A 20,825-nucleotide genomic window follows, 5' to 3' on the forward strand; every position below is an offset into this window, starting at 1 on the left:
TATCGTAGTGTAACCGTAGTATAATGTATAAACAAACCAACGTATATAAAACGGAAAAATGTTATTATCTTACTTTGTGTTTTAGACTATATTTTCTTATAAGTGTTCTCTCTTAGCTGCCCACTAATTTCTTGTAAATATTTTGTTTAATCTTAATAAAAGTTTGTGCTTTTTTTATTATAATAATAATAATAATAATAATAATAATAATAATAATAATAATAATAATAATAATAATAATAATAATAATAATAATAATAATAATAATAATAAGGGTAAATTGATAACTTATACCTAGTATATATCAGTTTTTTAAATCTTATACCTAAGATAATTTTCTTTTAAAACTTATACCGAAAATCCCGATTTCCTTCGTACTCAATACCAAATTTCACAAGTTGACCATTTTACCCTTAATAATTTCTTATCACCACCCTTTGGCCACCCCAGTAACCCATTCCCACCATATTAATCCACTAACCTCCACATCCACCATACACACCTCATAATTACCATCTCCACGGCTCCACTCACCTTCTCCCCCATTGGTACCACCACCGATGTTAGATTGCCGCCTTAAGTTCAGTCCGACGACACGATGTCACTGCCCACATGTCCTTCCGGTGGCGTCCCTCTCAGCGTGACCCAATATCTCGTCCGCCTTAACCACCACACCCTACCAAGAAAGTCCACACCCACCACCGAAAATACCTTTCCAGAAGCAAAAAAAATAAAATGCCAGATCTATGGTTTTTAGGGTGAGGATAGAGGTTTTAGTGCTGGGGAAGTGTGTTTCTAAGGAGGGTAGTGGTGTTAAGAGCTTTGGGTTGGTGGGTTTTCGACGGGGTAAAGGCGAGGCGTGAATGGGCTGTACTAGCTGAGAGTTGTGACGGTGCTGCGGCGGGGGTGGTTAGTTTGGTTTGTGGGTAGGTAGGTGTTTTGGGTTTGAGTTTTTTTTGTTGTGAATAGATGTGGGTGTTTAATGGGGTGCCCTTTGGACGACCCGTGGGCAGCAGGTCAATTGTGGTGACAGTCCGGCAGTGGTGGCGCTGATATCAGGGGGATAGTGGGTCGATGGTGGTTTGTATGTGGTAAATGTTAGAGGTTGAGGATTAATGGTATGGGGAAAGGGTGTTGATAGGTGAAATAGTAAGGGTAAAACCGTCAATTTATACCTTTATTTGAGATGCGGTATTGAGTATGAAAGAAATGAGGATTTTTGGTATAAGTTTTGAAAGAAAATTATCTTAGGTATAAGATTTAAAAAATTGATATATACTAGGTATAAGTTATCAATTTACCCTAATAATAATAATACAAAAGTTGCGATTTTATAATAATAATAATAATAATAATAATAATAATAATAATAATAATAATAATAATAATAATAATAATAATAACAAGAAATAATAATAATAATAATAATAATAATAATAATAATAATAATAATAATAATAATAATAATAATAATAATAATAATAATAATAATAATAATTTAATTTAAGTTAATTTAGGTTCGGGTCCTGTAAGTTCAATTCAGATCCTATAAGTTTAGTTGATTCGATCCAATAAGTTCGATTCGATTCGAGATCCTATAAGTTCGATTCGAGATCCAATAAGTTGATTCGATTCGATCCTATAAGTTCGATTCGATTCGAGATCCTTTAAGTTCGATTCCTATAAGTTGATTCGATTCGATTCGAGATCCTATAAGTTGATTCGATTCGATTCGAGATCCTATAAGTTCGATTCGATTCGAATCGATCCGTTTCGATCCAAAAAGAACAGGGCCTTAATGTTTTGCGAGGTCTAGCTTCAGTCGATTTTAGTCGATTAAGCCGAACTTATTTTCGGCTCATTTTAAATGGATTCAGTTTTATAAAATTCAATTCAACTCATCTTTTCACATATTAACTATTATCTTAATTTAGTTTAGTTTAATTTAAGGCTCTGTTTGGTAAAACTGACTGAAAAGGTACCTGAAACCTGATAAGGTGACTGAAATTAAAAAGGTACCTGAAAAATTAGCTGAAAATTGGAAACTGATAAGGTAGCTGATTAATTGTAAAGTGTTTGGTAAAACTAACTGAAAAGGTAACCGATTTTTAGTAAAATGACATAAAAGGACATTAATAATTATAATAAATTAATTTAAATAAAGGGTAAATGTGTAAAGTAAAACGATTCAGCTACTTGAAACTTTAAAAAGTTACTTGGAGTAGCTTTTCATTTCAGGTACCTGAAAAGTCATTTCAGGTACCTGAAATGACTTTACCAAACAACACTAAATAAAACAACTACCTGAAATATTAGTCAAATCAGGTTGCTTGGTCAAATCAGGTACCTGAAATGCCTTGCCAAACATAGCCTAAGGCAAATTTAACATAAATAACCCAACGTTTAGAAAGTCTTCCAAAAATAACCCGACCTTTTAACTTTAACAAAAATAACCCAACTTTTATGTTTGTGTTACAAAAATGTCCCAAACTATTTCATATGTAGAAATTTTTACCTAAATTAAGATTTTAACAATTTAAAATGTGATTGTATATAATTTAGGTAAAATAATTGTAAAATTTTTCAATAACGTATTAAAAAATCTGGAAAAAAAACAGAAAATTCATAAATATTAACATTTAAAACTTTAAAACACTTTGATTTTATTGCAATTATCTTTGTCTCTTCAACTTATCATGCTATGTGTTTTCATTGTTTGATCGTATCTCTTGGTTTTTAATACATATTGAAAAGTTTTACAATTTTTTTACTTAAATTATATACAATCACTTAATTGTTAGAAACTTAAATTAAGTAAAAAGTTCTAGATATAGAATAGTTTCGGACATTTTTGTAATACAAACATAAAGGTTGGGTTATTTTTGTTAAAGTCAAAAGGTTGGGTTATTTTTGGAAGACTTTATAAACTTTGGGTTATTTATGTTAAATTTGCCTTAATTTAATTTAGTTCATCTCAACTCTATTCTATTCAATTTAATTCAATCCAATTCAGCTCTTTTCGGCCGAAAAGTTTATTTTCTTCACTCCATTTTTTCTCCATTGCCTCTGATAAGTTTATTTTATATATTATTATATTATTGAGTAAATATATTATATATTTTCACATCATCATCCATTATTTCCGTTTGTGATCATTAAATCGTGCTAACAAATAATCTAAGCCGTTTAAAAATAATGGAGAAGGGAGAAAATGAAGAGGATCCAATTTGATTCAAGCCATCTCCTACCTATAGAGTCAGTAAAAAGTGATTTGATTTAAGAAAGTGGTTCAAATTTTTCTAAACAAATAGTCCATTGAAACTCGGAAATTTAAACTGTATTTGTTGTGAACTTGACCCATAATTGATAATAGCCGTGTTTATCTTAACTCGTCTAAAATTGAAATAGACCTAAAATGATTAGTGACTTGATATTCAATAGCTTGATATTGATTCAATTTGATAAACGATAGTTATTTGTTTACCTTTGTTTTTGACAAAAAGACTAAGTAAAGAGGAGAGAACCAATTATTGAATGACAAGTGGATCAGATTGAGTGTGGATGATCAAATTGTAATAGAAATGTAACAATTGACCGAGACATTCAAAAATAAAAAAGGTAAACAAATGACCGGAACTAAGTAAGTAAATTAATAACTAGTTTAGACCCCGTGTAATAAATGCACGGTATATAGAGTTTTTTTTTATTTTTTAATAAACTACCTATATAATAGTGTCTCAATAATTGTTTGTATTTCTCGTCATTATGTTTTGTTTTGAGGAAAATAAGTTGAAACGAAAACTGACTAAGGGAATTTAGTTATGTGCTGAAAGTTAATCTAAAAAAAATATTTTTTATATCTTAAAACTAATGATTTCAATTTATAAATTCTCTCAATTTTTTTTTTTTCGAAAACAAAATTAGAGATTTACAGTTTTGTTTGATACGTAGTATGAGTCAAGTCCTTTTCAAATAATAGCATTAATAAATACTTAACAATAGTTTTGTATAAATTTTATTAATATTTAATTAAAAGATTATAGTTTAAAGTTTAGTGAAAACAATATAATTTGATGAAAAAGTACATTTTATGATAAATTAATGAAATAAATTATAATATATATAAGTAGATTTCTTATTTAGTGAATGAATTTTATTGTGATTAACTTCCTTATTTAAAAATATGCTTTTTGGAGGGAAAAATCATGAGTTCACCTATTCATTTAGTATATAGGGGATGATCTAAAGAAAGATAAATTGACATGTATTGTATGATAACTTAAAATTATAAGAAATGTCCTTAAAATAGCTTTATTGTGAGATTAGTCGTCTAAATTTAAAAAAAGTTTAGTGAAAATCTAAGTTGATATCTTGAATGATAATGACCCTAACTCGAAGGTGATCGACCAACATGTCAATCGACAGTAAATAGACTTGATGATGATTCAGCTCAAACCCAATTGATAGGCCTCAACGAAATATAGACTCGGCTAAGACCATGTTTATCAGTTGTTCCTGTAGCCCTAATAAGACCTAGTTCCTGCATTAAAATACTAATATATATTTCTTAACCTACTTACAAGACCTAGTTCCCGATTTTGTTAGTTTATCCGTAGGTCTTGCAACCCTACCTTAACGGAAAATTAGAATGAATTCTAAAGTATATCATATGTGGTCTCTATTTGTAGAGCATAAAAAATTATGAATTTTGTTGTAATTATTTTTTTTGTTTAATGTCTAGAAATTAAATAAAATTAGTTTTAAATAACTAATTATAAAGAGTGTTCTTTATCATTTTTAATTAAACCCTTTCACCCAACAATAGGTCTCATTTATCCGTCACAAGTTAGTGACGGATTAAGTATCATCCACATGGGTATATAAGACAAAAAGTAGAATGCATATGGAATCACAAATGACTTGTTTTTATCCTCTTATGTGAGTTTTATTTGACATGTCAAAAGCCTGTGACGAATATCGGCTGTCACAAATGAGAATTTGTGTTCACCCAATGACTTGTAGCCAGGTACCATATAAAAAGTGGGCTAAAACTCGTTCCAAGTGTTCTGCAGAGGACCGACTTTAACCAATTAAGATCCTCTCCATTTCTTTCTCTCCATTTCCTCTCATAAATTCATTTAATAATATTTTCCCCTTTAAACACTATTATCCCTTTATTTCTATGCATAAATGTACAACCGTTCGATATTACCAAGATGCAATCTGGACCGTTCAAAGAAAATGATCTCTCCATTTCTTTTTAGAAAATGAAGAGGATTTTGACTCGACTCTAACACTCGTTCCAGCTTTTAGATTCATTTTCCTTTTTTTTAATTTCTTTATTTAGACCTACTCAGAAACTTGCCCTGAATGGCTAGAGCAACATTACCCGCACAAATTGTTTTGACTGGATCCATCACTGATTAGAGTGACTTGACTCACCCATGACCAGTTGACCACCCACCATGTACATAAAATAACATCGAATGTTGAAACCGGTGTATAAAAACGCGGTCCATTGTTCATATCCATTTGGTATTCTTTCGGGCGAGAATAAAATGGAGTAATAAGATAAGAAGTCATCTAAAATCGTACTCCGGATGTCCAGATCACCACTATGACATTGCATACCTAACAAGAGTATGTAACTACACAAATTGCACGCTCTACAAGGACAATATGCATAAATTATAAATACAATGAGTCTCTCTTGTAATAAATATATCCGTCATAAGTTTAGGACGGGTTAAATATTACCCACATAGTAGATAAGACGAAAATAGAGTGTCTAGGGAGTTACAAATCATTTGTCTTTATCTACCCATGTGGATATTATTTGACCCGTCACAAGCTTGTGACGGATGACGGATACTATCCGTCACAAATAAGAATTTGTGGCATAAATAACCAGGGTGGCTACTGGGTACTGGCCTACCCAAATTTGATATTTGGGGTATTGTTCAGAGTATCCATAACCATAGTTAGGATAATTTGATCACTCCCTTAAAAGATAAGAGCTTTTATCACTCACACCAACCAATTTTAAGAGATTATCTATGTTTTACGATAACATATATAAGTATGAATAATAAGAATGTTTGTATTCTCGGTTAGTTAATTAGAAGTATATTTCTATCTTTAGATCTTATTGATGTATGATTATTTTCCTTTTGATAAGAGTAGTATTGCCCGTTCGTTTATGATCTATACGACAAATTTAATGATGCGAGTAAGAGTCTTGTATTTTGCATCAGAAGCATGACTTAAGCTGAGTCATGCTTACGAAATAAAAAAATCTCGAATTCACATCAGACCATCAACACAAACAACGATAATGTATGAAACTCATATCGGAAATCAACAATAATTTCATAAATGATCCGTCATACGTAATTACGTAGAATGTTTGTACCTACATTGCTACATTAATTAAGGTCTACATAATATATATAGGAGTGTACGTTAGTACTACTCAAATACTCCAATAATAGTCAAGCAGGGGAATGAAATCAATCAAGATTCAAGAATGTAGTACTAGTTGACGTATGTTGATAGGAGAAATAAAGGAAGAATCGCCATCAATAAGGCGTTTAGCAATGAGGACATTAGCAGCATCAGACGGATGATATGGGTCCCAAAACACGTACTTTGACCTATCGTTGCACATCTTTGATGTTGGTCCACACGGTATTAATCCCCCGAACCTCCCACTTACATAGCAACATGCTGAATTCCCGTTCTCGAAACCTGCATCATTGCACCATGCACCATACTAATTACTTAATTAGTATACTCGAGTCATGACAATCGTGGCAGAGCTAGAATTTAAAGTCAGGAAGATTATAATCTAATTATTAAAACCTTCTTGCTCTGCCACTATCACAATGGCGTTCCTACCTTTAGGGTACCGGGGCTGTAGGGGTATCAAGACTTCACAGCTTTTTGGATAATTGACGTTTTTTATTGTTAAATTTGTTTGACTTGAAAATTTTACGTCTTTTAGACCTCACACTAAAAAGAAATACTCAGTATAGCAATTACACTAAATGACCCCACACGCTATCGATTCTGGATCCGTCTGCCTCACTCAGTTTCCACTTGAGTTTACATTTTTTTATTTTGTACGTTTGGGAGTAAAAACTAGAGATTATCCATGATTTTCACTGAAAATTGAACTACTAAAAGTGTAACGGTGTAACTTGTAAGTTATGACACTCGTGGCAAACGAAGAATTTGAAGTCAGGAAGGTTAAAAGTATACTGTAAATTAAATTAACTCGACTGTTTTCATATTTAGTACGTTTTGGTGAAAATTTAGACATTGTTCGTGAGTTGTAATGAAAAACGTACCATAAGACGTGTAGTTGAGGAGTAAATCATTGACGACGCGATAAACATCGGCGTAAACAAACTCGGAACCCTTAAGGTTGCTGCTTAGCTCAGTAACAAGAGACTTGAGCTGAAAATTGAAGAGCTGGGCAAGGTGATTAGGTAATGCAGCACATTTAGGAGCTTCTGATGGGTTTAATTCTCTTATATATGGTATGCATCCGATCGGTCCGACATTCGCTACTAGTATCTTCTTTGCTCCCATTTTGCGTAATCTCTGTTCACAATACAATTACATGAAAACATCAACACCAAAATTAATTTATTCTAGGTTAAGGATAAGGTCATATTCTTTTGAACCCCTACCCTGCCATTTACGAGAGTCTTTAGGGTATCCGATGACAGTTTATTCCGTTCGACTAATACTAATAGATTTGTATCTAGATCCGAGAGTTTTGGACATTATACATATAAGTCTTGTCTAAATATTACGGTTTCAAGATAAATATCGCAAATTTAAGTCTATAACCTATCTTGAATAACAACAAAAAGGTCACCCTAGTGTCTCAATAACTCTTGCAAATTATGTCGATAAATTATGGGAAGTAAAATAGGATGATAAGACGGGTTACCGTGAGTTGAACCCGAAATTTGGAGATCATCTGATTAACAAAAGATTGAGGAGAAACAAGAGATTGCTCAACTCTAGAGACAATTGGAGTGAGGTAATTGTTGATAAAATCATTAGATCCCATTGTCACGGAAAACAAGGCTTTCTTAAGAAGCTCATTGGTTGCTTCTTCCCCAATTGTTGATATTAAATCTTGCTTTGTATTTGCAAAGTTGTCCAATTGTGCATCAAAATTCAACCTACCAATCTGACATTAATGAATCATTATTATATTGTGAGTATATATATACTCACATTAAATATTTTTTCAAAATTCTAAATTATTTTTGTAGATTCAAATAAATTGGAAGATCTCATGAGTCAAAGTTTTGACAATAAATGATGTATAAAAATTACACAATTTAATGTTTAATATATTTATTTATACAATTGTTAAAAGTAATAAGGTCAAAGTGGTTATAGAGAACAAAAAAATATGAAAGGTATTATAATGAAATAAAATATCGGGCTTACAAAAAGTTGTCCAGTCGCGTTAAGAATCCCTCCAGCTCCAGAAGCGTAATTCACACCTTGCATAATCGCAAGTCCTTTTGTAGTCGGAGCTAAGTATGGTGGCGAAAAAGTCATTAATCCAAATTCTTGGCCTAATTACACACAAAACATATTTTTATTAGTATGTAATTAGCCTAATTATAATCATCACATACACTTCTTAAATGTGCTTGTCATTCCAATTATTTTATAGGGGCAAAAACTTGTAAGGGTAAGGAATTCAATGAAATTAAGAGTAGTTTTGAGTACATTTTGTGAACATTTTTAGTTCTAGGCCAGGTTAACAAGGAAAACTTTTGTATAAATCGGTTAAAATAAACATTTTAGTTTATATTGAGTTTCAGTACAACCATAGTGGAATACTCGCATAAATATTACTGGGTACTCCGTTTATTGATAAATTACGCAATTATAAAATGTACTCATACTATAATATTCCAATGGTGTACACACATTTTATTCCTCAACATGGTGGACGAAGGATATACCAACAACTTAAAAAACAGGGGAAATTAAAACAGAGGAAATGGAGACATGCCTATAATATCAGCAATGGTTCTTCCATTGGTAAATCTTCCAGTAGGTACTCCAAAATCGATACCATTCGGAGGATAATTCGCCTTCGAAAGCGTAACAATGTAATTGTTGTTACCAACATCTACTAATGAATCTCCAAACACAAAACTTGCTAGTAATTCTCCATTACAAATGCTCAAACAATACAAACACAAAACGGTCAAGAAAATACTTGTTATTTGTCGATTTGCGAAAATACCCATTTTCTTAAAAAATAAATTATAATTATAGGAAAAATAATGAAGGAAGTTTAAGGTTTGAGTAGGGCACAGTAGAAGAGCTTAGAAGTTGGTGTATTTATATAAGGGATTGGGGGTGAGTAATGTTGTACGTAAAATGTTAATGTTGGATAAAAAATAAAGGAGATTTATTGATGGAAGTAATTGAATGCACGTCTGCGAAATTTGCTTCCAACCCGTGAAAGTTATTCCAACAGAAGCAATTGGGCATTAAGTAGAGCTTTATTTCAACAAGTTATGGACGAATTTTGTTTAAATATTCGAGTATAATAGAACATGTTGCAGTACAGGCTATGGTATGTATTAGACTATTAGTAGCAACATTTTTAATTTTACGTTCATAGAGATACGGAATCGCCTTATAATAAGATTAGATAGTCTATAGTGAGATTTGTTTTACGTTCTTATACAGAATTGTTTTATAATAAGATCAGATAGTTTTCAATAGGACTGTTTTACATTATTAGTGCGTTAAAGGGGGTGTCCATAAACAAAAAAAACGCTGACCATAATAAGATCAGATAGTCTTTAGTGAGATTGTTTCACGTTTTTATACGGAAGTGCTTTAAAATAAGATCAGATAGTCTTTAGTGGAACCATTTACGTTATTAGTGCGTAAAAGGGTGTGCACGAACAAAAAAACGATAACCAGAGTAGTCTAAATGAAAATAAAAGCAAAAAACGGCTATTCAAAGTCCGTTTTATATGAGCACCGAAAAAAAAAAAAAAGTCCGTTTTATATAAATTCTCGAAAAAAACGACTTTACGACATTTTTTAGGATAATATTTAATCTATGTATCACAAGATAGCAGTGAAGTTAGACAGATTTAGTTTTTTTTGTTGCCAATTGCCATATTCCTGGCATAGAATTTGACCTAACGACCAACTAACATAGTTAGTGTTGGGTTGGATCTTCTTTCCGCTCGGAAAATTCGGTGGATAAAATTATTAATTTCTGAGGTAGGAGAAAGTTGGCTTGCTTTTAATCTTGTAGTGTATCTAAGGTTTGATTGTTTGAAACATAGTATATGCTCATTTTTTTTTTTTTTTTTTTTTTTTGAAGAAACCCCAAAAGGGATTTAAATATCATTAGCACAATCAAAGGAGACAAGCTCAGCAATGTTTAGCGGAAGTACATCGACCCAGAAACGCCTACCTGGCAACCACGGCCTTACATGAGCAAGTTCGTGAGCCACCTTATTACTAGAACGCCTAACATAGGAAAAATCAACAGAGTTAAAAAAAGAACAAAGCGAATAAATGTCATCATAAATAAGATACAAATCACTACGGCCTTGCTTCCGCTTGCGCAAGTCTTCTATCACAGTCAAACAATCACTTTCGATTTCGACATCCGATATCTCCATATTCTTCGCCTCATGAAGACCCATGAGAATCGCTTCAGCCTCGAGCATAGACGGTTCCCGCATCTCATCCTTCTGAACCGTGACACCCCATAGGACCCCCCCCCCCCTTCATCATCACGGCAAATGGCACCCAGGCCCAATCCCGTACCCACCATTGTTCCTGCGTCAACATTGATCTTCACCCAACCCGGCTTTGGTTTAATCCATCCTTGAGTCACCACATCACGCTCCACACCCGTGTCCCCTGCCACCCCTCCCATTTCCTCAACAAGCTCCCTCACCCTGGTGCAAAGACATCCTCCACACTCCACCGCACACCATCAAAGACAACCTTATTACGCATCTCCCAAATCGCCCAACATCCCGTCATCAATTCCACCCATTCTGCCATACCCTTATCCCTCATCAATGCTTCAATCCAATCCCTTATACGGTCGAAACCCACACCTGACAACACATCCACTCCCAGGCCACTCCATACACTCCGTACCCAACTACACTCTCGCACAATATGAATACCCGACTCCACGTCATATCCGCATATGGGGCAGCCATCCATAGTTCCCGGAATCCTTCTAGCTATATTATTCCTTGTAGCGATAGCATCATTGCATAGTTGCCAAAAAAATACTTTGATGCGAGGTAAGACTGGAACTTTCCACAACCTCTTCCATAGCCATTCCTCCCTCGAGTAATCCGACTGCTCCTCCTGACACCCACTTCCCTTCGACAGTGCCCCATACGCCGATTTCACAGAATAGTTACCATCCCTTGTCAAATCCCAACACCACACATCTCTAGGATTATTCTCACCCATCCTAATATTCAGTATACTATTCGCTTCAAAGGCAAGAAAAGTTGCCCGCACCAACTCATCATTCCAACCATTTGTTTCAGGCCGCATGAGCTCTGAAACTCGCATAGTATATGCTCATTTGCATAACCACATAACCTATTATCACATTTTTTATTCTATTTTCATAATTTAAGAAGTGGGGATATTATGAAAATCGAAGGAGCATTTTAAGTATTAGATTTTAATATTTTTTATATTATTATTCCGCTTCGGTCATTTGTTTAACTATTTTTTTTTTAGCGTGTCTCAGTTATTTGTTTACGTTTTTATTTTGAGAACTTTCTTTTTGAGTAATTTGATCACTCGCATAGTCAAATACATTATGGTCCACTTGACCGGACTCGAGAGAGTATGTTAAAGTGATTTAAAAAAAAAGATTTTTTTTTTATTAAACTCAAGAGAGTATGTAAGATCTTTTTAAGTGATTGAGATGTAACTAAATACAGTTAGAGGTACACTTCAACCCTAACCAAATCACCTACTTCCTTAAAAAAACAACTGTTACTAAAAACCTAGCCTCCATTATTATTCGGGGGCTTCCATCGATCATCCATCGAAGGTAAGCCCCACAAAAGCTTTCTTAAACAACTAATATTATGCAGATCTATCTTATTTTCAATAATAGTCTCCCTTTTGGTGAGATCTGTTGTTCCGTCCCTTCTTTCGGGGTTTTTCCATTTTTTCGTGGGATTGTTATCAATATAATAAGCTTTAATCGACGGGGAGATTATCAGATTTGTTTCGTGGATGAATACATCAAGACGGCTTTCTGTTGTTTCCCTCCATCAAGAAGGATGCAAAGACATCGATTATTCATAAATTCAAGAAATTTATGATTTTGGAGCTAAGCATACATTATATTTAGATAGTTATTTTGAATGTATTTTTTACGTTAGCAATCTTGATTTTCCTTTGTCTATTTGTTATTTTCATTGTAACCTACGCCTAGTTGATTATTAATGAGATGACAATTTCAAAAAAAAAAAAAAAAAATACAGTTAGAGGTGGACTGTGGGCCGGGACCGGGGAGCCCGAGCCCACACTGCGTCTGTGAGGATGCGGGTTAAAGAGCGGGCCGGGCTGGGAGGTGATGGTGCTGAACCGGCCCGTTTTGGTAAATGGGCAGAAAAGGGAGCGGGCTAGGCGGGTTTGGGTTGGGGTAGAGGGAGCCGGGACCGGCCCGGGTATAGGGGCGGGCTATTTGACCGGGTCATGGGTTGTGTAAAGGGGAGGCCCTGTGGGGTCGGGCGGGTCAGTGCGTGTCGGGCCAATTCGCACTCTTGTCCAGGTTTAACTACAGTTGATCAAATATAGACTTGAGCGAGTTGAGCCGGACATAATCTAAGGGTTGTAAAGGGTTTATTTTCCCATCATAAGGGATCAGCCACATCGATTAGAGCACAGTAGTGTTCCATAGGTCATTCTTTTTGGCGGCCTCAAATAAACGTGCTAGCGGGTTTATGATAACATGACGAGCCTTCATAAATAAAGTTTAAAAATACATTCAGGGGTTTATACCCGCTTTTTTTATACACAAATTCTTATTTGTGACGGCACATATCCGTCACTTTTGAGTGACGGATACCATTTTACCTCACAAAGTACCCACTTTTTCTCTCTCTGGAATACTATTCATGTGGTCCCCTTTTTCCACTAACCCATTTTGTTACCATTTTAACTCACAAAATATCCGCTACAAATGGTAACCCGTCACAAGGGAGACCAATTGTTTTTTATATGAACTGGTTGGACGAGGTTTAATGAATAGAACGATACGAAAACAGTGGTAATTCAAGCCCATACCAAGAGAGCACATGATTAGCTATAGATGTTAAGGTAATAATAGTGGGTTTTAATTAGGATCAATTAGCAAGAACGTACCCCTGTCGGATTATAAATGCTGTTAATTATTGTGTTCAGGATTACTAACATGTATGGTAATGATGGGATTTGATTAAATGGAGTGGTACAAAGGAATGTCTATCATTTGCAAATCTATAACGTTGACGTTAGATCTCAATAGATCCTCCATTCTTTCTACACAATGGGTGACCCGTCATAACTTGTTTAACTGAAAAATATGACCACTTTATGATAAAATGTATTATATGATCTTCCTCGTCACAAGAAAGATCAACTATTCTTTCATGTATGACGGCTTTGGAATAAGCATGTGCACGATTAAATGATTTCTGCTGACATACTGCAGTTTAATTTACCTTACTTGTTAAGTGAGGCTAATTTTTTGTTTCCATCCAATTTGATTATTCACTAGAGTAGTAATGGACTAATGGTTTGCTCAGAGGCCCATATATCTTTAGCCAATTCTCATTTAAGAAAGAAATATCAATATTAAATTTAAGACGGGTAAAAATGTAAAATATACCTATTTGGGATAAATATGACAAAAGCAGAATGTATAAGAAAAAACAGAATATTTATCCTATATATTTTACCGAGCAACGAAGCGTGAAACGCAATGGAGCGGGAATTTAAGAGGTTTCTAAGGTTACCTCGATCGCTCCTTAGCACAAGCTATGAAAGGCTATACCTCAACTACCGATACGGCATCCGGGTAACCACACCCAAATAGTTTGTGGAGTTGTTGGGGACGGTCATAGGGTAATTTTAACAAGGAACGGACACTAGATGCTTGGTTGGTCCCATACGATGCACCACCCACACACACTGCTCGCCTAACGGCACCGTGGGCATTTTTCGACTCGGAACATAGTTGCCCGAGCATCCGAATACCATCCGAACTGAGGACCCGAGATCTATAACTTGATAAATGACACATACCTTAAAAAGATTCAAACCTTAACTCGATCTAACCTAATTTTTTTTAAATCTAAAATAATCTGGCCTGAACTAACCTAATCCAAATTCGGCCCAATTAACGCATTTACTAGCTCTATCTAATCAAGGGAAAATATAAGTAGGGGAGAGTTTCATACTTTCATATACGAAGTAATATTTGTCTATCGATCTTACACTATATATAGTGTTAGTACATTATCACTTTCTAGTGTGTGCAAAATCACATTACATATTCATATTAGAGTCACATAGTATATGATACGGAATACTTCGTATCATTTTTATCTCAATACAAAGATTGATATAATACTCTTTCCGTCCCAATTAATAGTTATCATTGTTTAAAATCCCCCTCACGTATTTCAAACAATGATATTTCAAACAATTACTAATTTATTATTGACTGAAACAGAGGGCGTACTCCATATCATGATACATATGCCATTCTACTTGAACTAAATGAAATCAATCAAGAATGTATTAATTGACGGATGTTGATAGGAGAGATAACAGAAGAATCGCCATCAATAAAACGATTAGCAATAAGAACATTAGCAGCATCAGAAGGATGATATGGGTCCCAAAACACGTACTTTGACCTATCTTTGCATGTCCTTGATGTTCGTCCGCACGGTATCAATCCCCCATACCTCCCACTTACGTAGCAACATGCTGAATTTGCATTCTCAAAACCTGTTACATTGCACCATGCACCATACCATTAGTGTATCCGAGTCACGACAATCATGGCAGAGTCAGAATTTAAAGTATGGAAGATTAAAAGCCTAAATTCTTCTTGTTCTGCTACAGATTATTGAGGTTTTGGAAATTAACTCGATTATTTTTGTTTTTAGTACGTATTGATTAAAAATTAGAGATTACCCATGATTTTCAAAGACAAATGTGCCATATGACGCGTAAGTTATGACCAATCGTGACAAAATAAAGAATTTTGTTGTGTATTTGTGCCTTAAATAGCTACTTCGAACGATTATATGGTTCATGAGGGTCTCTCTCGAAACCTAAACGGTATCTGATTAGGGTTTTTCTAATTTCTGTCTGGATTAGCGGCTTTTGTTTTGGGCCGCTCTAGGTTTCTGTATTTGGTCTTAAAAAGTACGGAGTATTATATAAACTCTCTAAACCGCACCCTAGCAGTTATGCATGCATGTTATCATAACAATATGAATTTGAACTCTGAAATATGTAATCTTCTCAATATCAATAAAACTATCTGCCCTTCTGCGTCCACTAGTGAACGTAGCTAACACACCGTTAGTGAACTACGTACTTAAATCTGTGTGTTGCTTTCTTTGTTTTGGGCCGCTCTAGGTTTTTGTATTTGGTCTTAAAGAGCGGAGTATTATACAAACTCTCTAAGCCGCACCCTAACAATTATGCATGCATATCATCGATCATAACAATATGAATCTGAACTCTGAAATCTGTAATCTCCTCAATATCAATAAAACTATCTTCCTTTCTGTCCACTAGTAGACGTAGCTAACACACCGTTAGTGAACTACGTATTTAAATATGTGTGTTGCTTTCTTTACGTTTCTCTTTATCTTTATCACTTATGTCATACAAGATTTGAAGTCGAGAAAGTTAAAACATACTAATCGTTCATGATTTGAAATAAAGACGTACCGTAAGACGTATAATTGAGGAGTAAATCACTGACGACGCGATAAGCATCGGCATAAACAAACTGGGAACCCTGAAGGTTGTTGCTTAACTCAGTAATAAGTAATTTAAGCTGAAAATTAAAGAGCTGGGCAAGGTAATTAGGGAAAGCAACACAATTAGAGCCTGCTAAAGGGTTTATATCTCTTGTATATGGTATGCATCCAATTGGCCCTACATTTACCACCACTATTTTCTTTGCTCCCATCTTGCGTAGTCTCTGTTCACAACACAATTACATGAAGATATCAACACCAAAATTAATTTCTTGTAGGTAAAAGCATAATCAATTTTTATTATGAATTACATGAAGATATCAACACCAAAATTTTGGTTGGGAGGTTTGGAATGGAATGGAATGGAATGGATTTCAGTCATTCTGGTGTTTGGTTGGGGTATTTTGGTATGGAGTTAGAATCCTGATTGATTCTCATTCTACCCGAACCCCTTGGAATCCCATACCCACCTCCTCCCCATGGATTCAAACTCCATTCCTTCATGTTTATCTTTCTAATGAACCAAACATGTTTTGGAAGGTATGGAATTAGAATCCCATACTCCTATGGTTTCTCATTCCAATCCATTTCATTCCTAAGTAATGAACCAAACGACCTTAAGATTGTAATCGTTTGAAGTTTTGAACCCCTACCCTGCAATTTACCAGAATCGCTAGGGTGTCGAATGAGAGTTTAATCCGTTCGACTAATATTAATAGATTTGTATATAGAGCTGAGAGTTTTGGACGTTTGGACGTTGTACATACTCCCTCTGTCACAATGAAATGTTTACATCTTATCTATATTAATACAAAAGACAATACTCAATCCTCAGCGCGCCACGTCATTAATGCGGTTTTTTTTTTGGAAATTCATGTTATGGTGGGACCCGTGAGTGTGCAATGTATTTATTTCTTCAGATTTCTGTCTTTTCAAACATGCGATAAATTCTGTTTTACAACAAATTCTATGAAATAATATTATGAAAAAATTATATGAATTAATATTATGAAATAATTTTATAATTCCGTGTAAATTAAATTAATAACATATACGCATAATGAATTGCAAATGCGAGTAAATGAAATTGAATTACATATATAATTTTTAAAATAAAATTACATAATAATAAAATTACATGATTTCAAGAAGGAATAACATTTATATATATACGGGATCGAACATAAAAAGCAAATGAATTACATACATATGTTAAAGTTGATTATATTAGATTATATTTCTTTTATCCGGATGTAAAGTTTTTTATGTATGCAATTTTCATTTACAAGAGTAGATTACGTTATTTCCTTATAAACCAGTGTATGTGAACACGTGTTTGTAACAAATTTAAACATAAATTATGTAGATCGTAGATTTAGACCAACTAGATAAGTACAATATAAATGCAAAAACAAATATACATCCAAAAACATTAATACTGACCCAAATACATACCCGTGCAATTTTGCACGGGTTTAAAACTAGTATATTTATACACAAAAAACCAAGTCACAAAGAAAGGGGAATTGCTTTAATATTATTAAAGAGAAAGTAGAGCATAAAATATATCATAAACAGAAATGTAAACTATTAATTGAAACACCCAAAATAGAAAAGTATAGGCGAATGGAGTATAAGTCTTGTCCAACTATTAAGGTTTCGTGATAGAGCGAGCTCACAAACAATTAAATCGAATACGATACAACCGTCTAGTCCGACACTATTAAGGGATTAGGGAATAAAAGCTACGTTTCGGTCATTTGTTTATCTATTCCATTTTTAAACGTCTTATTCTTTTTTACCTTTATATTGTAGAAATGTTTTTCATGATAATCTGATCATCCACAAGTTTCTTTGCCCACTTGTCAATCGATAACAATCTTCACTCTTAGGAATTGACTTAAAAGTTTTTTTTTTTTAAAAAAATGATCTTCTTACATGATATCCAAGGTGATGGTTGAGGCCAATCATAAGTTTTATGCCTTAAACATATTATCTTTTCTAGTTATGATAATAGAAACAGATTGTTAAGAATTTAAACGTGAAAATGTAGCATAATTTGGAGAACATAAGATGGTTTACCGTAAGTTGCAACCTATATTTGGAGATCATTTGATTAACAAAAGCTTGAGGAGAAACAAGAGTTTGCTCAACGATAGAGACAAATGGAACGAGGTAATTGCTGAGAAAGTCATTAGATCCCATAGTCACCAAAAACAAGGCCTTTTCGATAAACTTGTTGGTTGCTTCTTCCCCAATTGTTGATATTAAATCTTGCTTTGTATTTGCAAAGTTGTCCAATTGTGCATCAAAATTCAACCTACCAATCTAAAACATCATTATATTGTGAGCATAATATATACTTCCATTATATGCTTTCAAAATTCTAATTTTGTTTGTAGATTCAGCTAATGAGCTAATCGCAAATTCTCTTGTGCGTTGGCAAAAAACGACCATTTTTTGATAAATAGTGACCATTTTTTATAACTGAAAATAATGACCATTTTTTTCAAAGTGGTCACCATTTAATTTGCAAGAAAAAACACGGAAAAGACTGTCGTGTAGAAGAATTACTGTCAGTTAATTTGGAATGTTCTAAATAGAGGGTCAAAGTTGCCAAAATAAAATAAAATAAAGGGCCAAAGTTTTGACAATAAGAAAATATAAAAATTATAATTTGATGTTCAATATTTTTACAAATTGTTAAAAGTAATATGGTCAAAGTGGTAATGAGAATAAACAAAATATAAAAGGTACTTGTATATAAGAAAAATAGAAGGCCGAGCTTACAAAAGTATATCCAGTCGCATTAAGAATCCCTGAAGCTCCAGAAGCGTAATTAACACCTTGCATAATCGCAGTTCCTTTTGTAGTCGGAGCTAAGTACGGTGGGGAAAATGTCTCTAATCCAAATTGTTGGCCTAAATACACATAAAAGTATATTTATTAGTATGAAATTAGTTATCATCCTAATACTTTTTAGAGTTGCTTGTCATTTCAATTATCTTATAGTGGCAAAAACTAGAAAGGGCAAAGCCTACAATGAAAAGTAATTTGAGTGACGTTTTGTTAAAATGGGGTTAAATTTAAAATATTTTTTATATCCGTAAACACTGATACATTAATTAAATCCCCTACTACTAAGAGTATAAAAATTCTCTTAGTTTTTCCTCCAAAACGCATCTAGCTAAATAAGGTAATAAATAAAATTTTCTTTCATTACATTATTATCTTTTCAATGAATATATTCTTATAAATAAACTCTAATTTTTTAAATAAATTCATAATTATGATTTTTCATTAAAATAAAATAAAATTGATATTAAATTATAAAGTACAAGTTGCTAAATTTTTCAGTAATGTGATAATTATTATTGTATAGAATAACTTGACACATGCTTACTATTAGCTTTGTGACAAAAAACATTTACTAAAAAAAATTCACAACTTAAATATAATTTTTTATTAGTTTTCCATTTCAATTTTTTTGTTTCATATCAAAATACAATGGAGTGAACGAATAAATATTAATGAGTTGCAAATTTTAGAAGTATAAATCCTCCTATATACTAAGGGGGCGTTTGGTTCAAACATTAGATATGGAATGGAATGGATTCTATCTCCAAGGGGGTATGGAGTTAGAACCCCATACATGTTTGAAGTTGTTTGGTTCAATCCGGGTATGGGAATAATAATGTGTTGGGTAGAATGGAGTTGGAAACTTGGGGAGAGAGATGGGTATGGGATTCCAAATTTCCAAGGGGTTGGAATGGAGTTAGAATCCATCAGGTATCTAACTCCATTCCAAAATGCTCCAACCAAACATTGGAATGACCTGAATCCATTCCATTCCAAAAGCTCCAACCAAACACCCCCTAAGAGAATACAACTTCTCTAAAGTTTTCCCTCCAAGGTGCTTAAACTTATATATAGAAACAAATTAGATTTTCATTTATTAAACTAATTTTTCATTTAAAATAATTTATACATAAAAACTATATCTTCTATTATTAACTTCGTGACGAAAAAAGATTTTTTAAAAAAAATTGATGTAGTTAAAATATTTTCATAAAAAACACAATTCATGGAATTATTCAATTCTTTTGATTAATTTTAATATTAGTTATTTTTTATAAAAAATCGCGAGATATAAATCTAAAATCTATAACTAATACACTAAAAATTAAAAGGCCTATATTTACCGCACATTTGTGCGGGATCTACACTAGTTAAAAATTAATTGTGTAAACTCATTCGAATAACTTTATACCTATACAATGATCCTTAATACGGAGTAATATACTCCGTATCTAACATATGGAAGTCCAAAAAAAGAGCCGAAGAGGTACGATCTACTGAAATATGAGAGGAGATAAAAACAGAGGAGACGGAAGGCATGCCTATAATATCAGCAGTGGTTCTTCCATTGGTAAATCTTCCAGTAGGTACTCCAAGATCAATACCATTTGGAGGATAATTCGCCTTCGAAATTGAAACAGCTATGTAATTGTTGTTGCCAGCATCTACTAATGAATCTCCGAATACAAAATTTGCTATTAATTCTCTACCTTCACCATTACAAGTGCTAATAATGCTCATATAATACAAACACAAAATGCTTAAGAAAATACTCGTAATTTGTCGATTTACGAAAATACCCATTTCCTTAACAATAATTATGGAAAATATTAAAATTTAAAATATTTTATAGGAAAAGTTTAGAAGTAGCTTATTAGTTGGTCTATTTATATAAGACTTTGTTGATGTATTAAA

General features: G+C 33.3%; 3 protein-coding genes across 4 annotated transcripts; all 3 read right to left on the minus strand.

Annotated features, from left to right (window-relative positions):
• Positions 1-6,353: 6,353 nt before the first annotated feature.
• On the minus strand, positions 6,354-9,393 carry LOC141606343 (GDSL esterase/lipase At4g16230-like). Of its 2 annotated transcripts, none has more exons than XM_074425432.1 (5): positions 9,050-9,393; positions 8,473-8,603; positions 8,033-8,206; positions 7,350-7,605; positions 6,354-6,747 (listed from the first exon to the last, which is right to left on the minus strand). In XM_074425432.1, exons 1-5 carry the CDS (start codon positions 9,288-9,290, stop codon positions 6,521-6,523), a joined length of 1,029 nt encoding a protein of 342 aa, XP_074281533.1. In that variant the 5' UTR covers positions 9,291-9,393; the 3' UTR covers positions 6,354-6,520. The 2 variants fall into 2 exon arrangements, with proteins under 2 accessions (XP_074281533.1, XP_074281532.1); XM_074425431.1 differs by having other exon boundaries at positions 7,961-8,206; positions 9,050-9,391.
• Positions 9,394-10,971: 1,578 nt separating this feature from the next.
• Positions 10,972-11,616, minus strand: LOC141608508 (uncharacterized). Its single transcript, XM_074427854.1, has one exon. It carries the CDS (start codon positions 11,614-11,616, stop codon positions 10,972-10,974), a length of 645 nt encoding a protein of 214 aa, XP_074283955.1.
• A 3,139-nt stretch (positions 11,617-14,755) lies between these two features.
• LOC141606344 (GDSL esterase/lipase At4g16230-like) lies at positions 14,756-20,767 on the minus strand. Its single transcript, XM_074425433.1, has 5 exons — positions 20,453-20,767; positions 18,843-18,973; positions 18,135-18,380; positions 16,021-16,276; positions 14,756-15,063 (listed from the first exon to the last, which is right to left on the minus strand). Exons 1-5 carry the CDS (start codon positions 20,712-20,714, stop codon positions 14,840-14,842), a joined length of 1,119 nt encoding a protein of 372 aa, XP_074281534.1. The 5' UTR covers positions 20,715-20,767; the 3' UTR covers positions 14,756-14,839.
• Between the last annotated feature and the right edge of the window lie 58 nt (positions 20,768-20,825).

The sequence above is a fragment of the Silene latifolia genome, chromosome 10 (assembly GCF_048544455.1).
Source record: "Silene latifolia isolate original U9 population chromosome 10, ASM4854445v1, whole genome shotgun sequence".
NCBI lineage: Eukaryota > Viridiplantae > Streptophyta > Magnoliopsida > Caryophyllales > Caryophyllaceae > Silene > Silene latifolia.